The sequence below is a fragment of the Leucopleurus acutus genome (assembly GCF_964270905.1).
Source record: "Leucopleurus acutus genome assembly, chromosome: 16".
NCBI lineage: Eukaryota > Metazoa > Chordata > Mammalia > Artiodactyla > Delphinidae > Leucopleurus > Leucopleurus acutus.
The window spans coordinates 82481390-82489428 of NC_139158.1; the positions used below are offsets into that span (position 1 = coordinate 82481390).

The following is an 8039-nucleotide window of genomic DNA, read 5'->3' on the forward strand; positions in this document are numbered from 1 at the left end:
TTCCTTCACGACAAGCCTAAAATATTGCCTAGGGGTGCTGATGCTTGGTCCAGAAGGGGATTCTCCAGCCAGATCCCCAGGCCAAAGGGACCTGGGCTGCTGCTGGATCTGCAAAGGAGAAGCCGCGCACCAGCAGAGGGTCCGCAGCCCATTGGCACTGATTGTTATCAAGGGAGGTGCAGAAAGGCAAACTCTGACAGCGGGTGTTTGCAGCAAAGTCAGGGTTTATTTTCAGGGCTCCAGGCAAGGAGATGGGAGACAAGCCTCAGATCCACTCCATCTTGGTCTTTGAGTCGGGGGTGTTTTAAAGGGGAGGAACAAAGAAATGGGATTAATCATTGTCTTGTGAGGTTTCTGTGACATTTCTTAATCGTAGTTTCAGGGCTCAGGATTCTCTGATATGTGACTCTCTGGCCAGGTGGTCCATGGCTCGGGGGTCCGTGAGCTCACACTGCCCTAGAGAAACAACCCGCGTTTGTAAGTTAGCGATGAGATCTAGAGCAGCAGCTTCCGTGCGTTAGTGATGTTATGACATCAATGTTCTCAGTCATCTAATGCTGGTTGATTAGTGTTCAGTTAGCAGAGCGTGGAGTTCAGAGGTGACGAGAAAGGAATTGAGGTCAGAGAGCCAGGGAACAGTTTTGGATAGAGTGATTAACCATAAACTCAGTAAGGGGACTCGGTTCTGGGGGGACTTGGTTTAACTATTACAGTTTTTACTGGCAAAATGGGAATCTCTACCCACTCGGGGAGATCAGCCATACTGGTGTAAACGTGTGTCCTGTGTATGTACGCTTGTGCCTTTGAATGGCTAATTTCACGGATGTCAGATGCTGAGGAAGTGTCCCCAGTGACGGAGCATCACATTGTGGTCGAAATTAGCCAGGACACTCACTTCTGTGTGGCTGATAGCATCATTAAGAATGAATTCCAGTGACCATCTAGGCAAATGACTTTAAACAGAGACATCTCCTGTCGTACTTATACTGAAAGATTCGGCTGGCTGAATTAAAAAGCTGGGTAAATGAAACCTAGCGATGGGCTGATAGTTTGGGTGGAAGTTGGTGACACGTGGAAGCAGTGGAAGCAAAGCCCCGCAGGACGGTCCTCCAAGTACTCCCGGTCTGAGATTGTCGTCCCCGACGCCTCGTGATGGTCACGGCGCCTTGCAGACACAGTCCCGGAGCCATCTCAGCTCAGCCTCCACGGGGGAGGCGGGCAACTCCCCACCGCCCTCCTCCGGGGACGGGGCGCCCACTCAGCTGTGGAGCTGGATGCGGGGGGTGTCGGGCCTTGGCCCCGTTCTCCCGACTTCTCACCTAGTGTTCTCGACACTGGCCAGCAGCTCCATAGGTCATTAAATTCGACTGACGTTCTGACGGCTTGCAAAGCAGATTCTTTGCAGCTGTTATAAAGGTCTCATTGCTCAAGTGTAATCTAGCAAAACCAGCCCCCTCCACTCCCCGGACGCTAAGATTTGCAAGGGCGACAAAAAGTGTATAGTCGACTCCAGAAATAACTGCACCCAGCCGGAACTCCTCGGACAATACATGGAAGGTTCCAGAAGGGGCAAAGGTTCCTCACAAGGGGCAGTCCGGTGTGCCGCTCCGGGGCCCAGCGGCTCCTGTTCCAACCCTCCCTCTGCCACCCACCAGCCCCGGATTGGGGAGTAGCCGCTGGGCCCCCTGTGCCTCAGTGTCCTTGTCTGTACACAGACTGTTTGTGGGCGCCACCTCAGATGGTGGCAAGGAGTTAAGTCGGTACAAAGCGCTTACAACAGTGCTCTGCACTTATTCATTCAGCGCCTACCGTGTGCCAGGAACTGTGCATACAGAACAGGGACAAAATAGGCAGAAATCCCTGCCCTCGCGGAGTTTCTTTCTATTTGGAGTGAGGGCAGGGGGCACACCATGGACACTCTATAAGGTTAATCACCCCTAATTAGGTCAGACAATTGCCAACAGCCGCACACCATCCCGTTGCATTTGGGGGTGTTCTTCCCGTTGGCCTTTGACTGTGGGGTGATACCTCACCACTGTCTCGTTCTACCAGCCAGCAGCGGTCAGTACACAAGACGTACTGCCAAAAGCCCTGAGGTCCCCCCAAGTCGGTGCTCTGTCCCACCTGCCTGTCAGAGGGAGGGCCTGTGTTTTGCATCAGCAGGGGACTGGGTCAGAGTTTCGTCAATCAGCAGTTGTGTAAGGCTTTGCTATGGCTGGGCCAGGGGCCGGAGGCCTCCAGCACTCATTAACAGCTATCTGTTCAATGATTATCTCCCTGGGGGTTATTGTGGTGAGTCGGTCCAAAGCATAAGTGACCGTGGCCGTGATCCAAAGACCAGCCCCTGACGTCAGAGATGAGCCTCCTTGGGTGTGGCTGAGGGGCTGGCCCTCTGTCCTTCATGGAATTTAAAGCCAGGAAGTTCTGCCCCCAAACACCAGACAGGGCCTTCCCACTGGGAACGCACACTCACCCGCGGGAAGAGCCTTGAAAGAGACCTTTGGGTCCCTGATCCGGATCGTCCAAAGAGAAGAAAGGTAGGTAGAGCTGTTCGTTTATGTCTCTCACAAACTGCAGTGCTAACAGGAACTGGCTTTCTTTTCTCCTCCCAGCCCCGACTGTCTGGCGAGGTGCAACCCGGACAAGGCGCGTGGAGTTGGGGGGCCTCCGTGGTTGTTTTTGTTCAGGAAGCCTGTGCTTTTTCTATGGCAGGAAACTTGGCGCCCGTGCCCCTCAGCCCCGCCCCGCAGAGATGCCTCCCCAGCTCTCAGGTGGTCTCAGCTACTCAGCCAGAGTTGTCCAGGGCACCCTGGACAGCCTGCCCCAGGCCGTGAGAGAGTTCGTGGAGAGCAACGCCAAGCTGTGCTGGCCCGACCAGATCCACATCTGCGACGGCTCCGAGGATGAGAACAGGCAGCTGCTGGGCCGCATGGAGGAGGAGGGTGTGATCAAGAGGCTGAGGAAGTATGACAACTGGTGAGCACAGCCTCGGGCCCTTCCGCACCGCCCAGGGTGCAGGTGGGGAAGTGGTGGAGGAGGGCCTTGGGCAGGGCCGGGCTGGGGCTGTGTGGTTTGCAGACTCTTGAAAAGCTTAGGAAAAGAGCCAGAACCACAGAAACTTAATTTTATGACGTTCGCAGAGCAGCCCAAGTCGTCAAAGAGGGGGCGCATGCGAACGCTGTCTGCAAACTAGGTCCCCGATCCAAAGGCAGGTCGGACAGTCCCGGTCCTAACAGACTAGCTCCTGGTCTGGTGTGTGTCTCCCTGACTGTGTCCCCGGCGGCACGGCTGTGTCCACATTGACGGAGCATCGCTGGCGTGCCGGGCACCGGCCAGGTGTGGGAAGAAAGTGATGATGAATAACTGGTCCCTTCGTGAATGGCGTGGGGCTGAGGGCGTCCAGGGCGCAGGTGCCGTGCAGAGAAGCAGCCCTTCCTCTCCAGTCCTCACCTGTGTAGTTTTGCTTTTTGCAGCTGGTTGGCTCTCACTGACCCCAGGGACGTGGCCAGAATTGAAAGCAAGACGGTCATCATTACTCAAGAGCAAAGAGATACGGTGCCCATCCCCAAAACCGGCCTCAGCCAGCTGGGTCGCTGGATGTCCGAGGAGGATTTTGAGAAGGCGTTCAATGCCCGATTTCCAGGGTGCATGAAAGGTGAGCGAAACGTTTATTTGAGCAAAATGTCAGCGAACCTTTTCTTATTGCGTCTGCCCTAATGTTACTCGTCATAGAACCTTTTCTTATTGCGTCTGCCCTAATGTTACTCGTCATAGAAACTCCCCCGGCCCCAGAGAGCCTTACATTCCACATGTGAACTTGGCCGTGTATTGAAAATGTACGTCTCAGTTCTGGTTTTATAGACTGTCTTATACGACCAGGAAAACGCTTTCTACGCATGTGGACTTAAGATAGCTTGGTGGAACCCAACTGCACATTTATGAAAACTCTTTGATTTTGGAGTTCTGGCCACTTTTCAGTGGACTCTGCTAACTCGGGGGCACTGGTGGCAAGCAAGGCGTGATGTTGTCAGAGGGGGAATCTTGAGAAGGGTCCACCGAGGGAAACAGTGGTGGTTGTTTGTGAGTCCGGGGTCATTTCTCACCGCTTCCCACCCACCGGCCCCGCAGGTCGCACCATGTACATCATCCCATTCAGCATGGGGCCCCTGGGCTCGCCTCTGTCCAGGATCGGCATTGAGCTGACGGATTCGCCCTACGTGGTGGCCAGCATGCGCATCATGACGCGAATGGGCACGCCCGTCCTGGAAGCGCTGGGGGACGGGGAGTTTGTCAAATGCCTCCATTCCGTGGGGTGCCCTTTGCCTTTACAAAGTAAGCATATTGTTTCAAAATCAAAAGCTAGAACTGAAAAAAAACAGCAAAAAGCAAAAAGCAAGCTTCGCCTTAAACCCAGGCGGGGACGGTGCACACTGATGTGGGCGTGTCCTCCCGTGCAGAGCCTTTGGTTAACAACTGGGCCTGCAACCCGGAGATGACACTCATCGCCCACCTGCCCGACCGCCGAGAAATCATCTCCTTCGGGAGTGGGTACGGCGGGAACTCGCTCCTTGGGAAGAAGTGCTTTGCTCTCAGGATGGCCAGCCGGCTGGCCAAGGAGGAGGGGTGGCTGGCAGAGCACATGCTGGTAAGAAGCAGGAAATTCTAAGTGCGCGCTGTAGAGGGTCGGGCAGAAGAGGGGAAGTGGCGAACCCCTACCGCTTTAGAGTTCCGACCCTGCTCCAAGGACAGGTCTAGAAATTCCATCAGTAACGATGATGGAGACACCCTCCCAGACTAAAGCGTGCACCTCTGGGGCAGAAAGGAACGAAGTGCTTAAGGAGAAATCTTGCCTCTGACAGATTCTGGGCATAACCAACCCCAAGGGCCGGAAGAAGTACTTCGCGGCTGCCTTTCCCAGCGCCTGCGGGAAGACCAACCTGGCCATGATGAACCCCACCCTCCCAGGGTGGAAAGTAGAGTGTGTGGGGGATGACATCGCCTGGATGAAATTTGACCAACAAGGTGACTCTTTTAGGCCCAAGTGTTGATGATAATAATTGAAGCTAAGTGAAGTTTTGGCTTTCAGAACGTACCAAATTCTCTTAAATCCACAGCGTTTGGATTTTTAATTCAGTTATTTCAGTTCTTGCAAAAGCTCAGACAGATGTATTCCATCAGCATTCTTTAATCTCATATCAAATCTGGATTGAAATGGGACCCTATATTGCTGTTTGTTTGTATAATAAATTGATTAAAATAGCTTGCTGGGGGACTTCCCTGGCGGTCCAATGGTTAAGACTTCACCTTCCAGTGCAAGGGGTACAGGTTCGATCCCTGGTTGGAGAGCTAAGATCCCACATGCCTTCGGGCCAAAAACCCAAAATATAAAACAGAAGCAATATTGTAACAAATTCAATAAAGACTAAAAAAAAAAAAAAAGCTTGGTGGGAAACTGGTGAGGAAGAAAGAATCAGAGTTGACTGGTAATGCTGGGCTGAGAAAAGAGAAATAGGTTCTAGGCGGGAGGATAAAAATAAAAGACTTGAGAATTTGGTACAGAAATTAGCCTGGCAAGATATAAGAATATATGTTATGCTTTGCTTGGTATTTACTTCTACTACCTGGTTTAAAACTTTCCAGGTAACTTGCGGGCCATCAACCCAGAGAACGGGTTTTTTGGTGTCGCTCCTGGAACCTCTGTGAAGACAAACCCCAATGCCATCAAGACCATCCAGAAGAACACCATCTTCACCAACGTGGCCGAGACCAGCGATGGGGGCGTTTACTGGGAAGGCATTGACCAGCCACTGGCCCCGGGCATCAAGCTCATTTCCTGGAAGGGCAAGGAGTGGGACCCCAAGGATGGTAAGCGCCCCCCACCCCCCCGGGAGGCCTGGGGCCCCAGCCCACGGGCGTGTGTGTCGGGCCAGACGCTCAGGGTCTCTCCTCTCTTGCTGCTGTAGGGGAGCCTTGCGCCCACCCCAACTCGCGGTTCTGCACCCCTGCCAGCCAGTGCCCCATCATTGACCCTGACTGGGAGTCTCCGGACGGCGTGCCCATCGAGGCCATCATCTTCGGAGGGCGCCGACCTGTTGGTGAGGCTCCCCTGCATTCGGGCTGGGGACCAGAGGGCGTGGCGCACTCTCCCCTTTGCCGTGACCTTGTCGGAGGGTGTCAGGGATGCAGAGCTTCCTTTCCCAAACGGCAGGGTAATGAGCAAGCCCCAGGCTAGAACATACTTTCTGGCCGCCTAGACCTTCCGGATCCTTGGTCCTGTGATGCCGCCCCCGGATTGACTGGCTGCGTGCCTCCTGCTGTAACTTGACGTGGCGGCATCTGCCCTTAGCTCTGGGGATGCAGAATTAGCTCAGTTAGAAAGACGACACACAGCTGTGTCTTTCCATTTGTGAGATGGCATCGCCGGCCGAGGGGTCTGGGTGTCAAGGCCTGTAAAGAACGTTTCTTTCTCCTGCTAAAGGTGTCCCTCTGGTCTATGAGGCTCTCAGCTGGCAGCATGGCGTGTTTGTGGGTGCGGCCATGAGATCGGAGGCCACGGCAGCGGCAGAACACAAGGGTGAGTCCGGCAGAACCTGGAGCCGCCGAGAAGGGAGATGGACTGCTCTGTCTCTGTGGCTCTCTGTCTCTGTCTCTGTGTCTCTGTCTCTCTGTGCCTCTTTGCCTCTGTGTGTCTCTCTCTCTCTGTGCCTCTCTGTCTCTGCATGTCTGTCTTTGTCTCTCTCTGGCTCTGTTTCTCTATCTCTGTCTCTGTGTTCCCTCTCTGTCTCTGTCTCCCTGTGTCTCTCTCTGTGTAGAGAGGTAGAGAAAGCCAAGTGGCCGTGTCAACAGTAAACGTGCCAACAGCGTCCTCTGAGGCATCATTTACCAACAGAGCCCCTCTGTTAACAGGCAAAGTCATCATGCACGACCCCTTCGCCATGCGGCCCTTCTTCGGCTACAACTTCGGCCAGTACCTGGCGCACTGGCTCAGCATGGCCCAGCGCCCCGAGGCCAAGCTGCCCAAGATCTTCCACGTCAACTGGTTCCGGAAGGACAAGGCTGGCAGGTTCCTCTGGCCGGGCTTCGGCGAGAACTCCAGGGTGCTGGAGTGGATGTTCAACCGCGTTGGCGGGGAAGGGGGCGCCAAGCTCACGCCCATCGGCTACATCCCGGACGAGGACACCCTGGACCTTCGGGGCCTGGGGGACGTCAGCGTGAAGGAGCTCTTCCACATCTCCAAGGAGTTCTGGGAGGAGGAGGTGGAAGACATCCAGAAGTACCTGGAGGGGCAGGTGAACGCCGACCTCCCCCACGAGATCGAGAGCGAGGTCCTGGCCCTGAAGCAAAGAATCAGCCAGATGTAGTCACACCCCAGACCTCACCTGGTCCTCCGCCTCCAATCCATACAGTGCAAGCGAGAGAGCGAGAGAGAGAGCGAGAGAGCGAGAGAGAGAGAGAGAGAGAGAGAGAGAGAGATGGGGCTTCCTGAGTTCTCACTGCTTGCAGCACCGCAATGACCGCACCCAGAGGCCGATCGAAAGACACCCCTTAATTTTTCTGATAAGACCACAGCAGAGTAAGGCTAGTCACTAATGAGGCTGTGGAGGGAAATCTCGGCAGCTCCAGAGTCCACTATGCGATGCACCTTTGTTCAGCTTAGGGACCTCAGGCTCAGAGTCTTTTTTGTTCTTTCTCTTCAGCTGTATCAGTTAGCCGGAATGCACACAAGAAGATACTTGAGCTGTATATATGTGTACGTGTGTGTGTGTGTCTGTGTACTGTTGTCTAAAGCACACTTAATAACCCTGGAAAAATCTCGGGCAAGATTACCTGCTAGTAGTTGCTTTGTTATTAATGTGTGTGTTTAAATTATTTTTATATACCGTAGTTCCTTACCTCTACGTGATTTCAACGTTTTCCCTTAACACTTCTTGGAAAAAGAATCACAAAATAAACTTTTATAGAAAAGGTGGATTTGTTTGCTGTGTTTTTCTTATTTGAACCACCACAAACAGGGAACTCTGATGAAGCCCTTTGTGATG

At 53.7% G+C, this 8039-nt stretch overlaps 1 protein-coding gene across 1 annotated transcript; it reads left to right on the forward strand.

Annotated features, from left to right (window-relative positions):
- Positions 1-2435: 2435 nt before the first annotated feature.
- PCK1 (phosphoenolpyruvate carboxykinase 1) lies at positions 2436-7836 on the forward strand. Its single transcript, XM_082857033.1, has 10 exons — positions 2436-2537; positions 2713-2976; positions 3474-3655; positions 4129-4332; positions 4458-4645; positions 4860-5022; positions 5641-5865; positions 5964-6095; positions 6479-6574; positions 6907-7836. The coding sequence occupies exons 2-10, from the start codon at positions 2753-2755 to the stop codon at positions 7359-7361; spliced, it is 1869 nt and encodes a 622-aa protein (XP_082713159.1). The 5' UTR covers positions 2436-2537; positions 2713-2752; the 3' UTR covers positions 7362-7836.
- Positions 7837-8039: the final 203 nt, after the last annotated feature.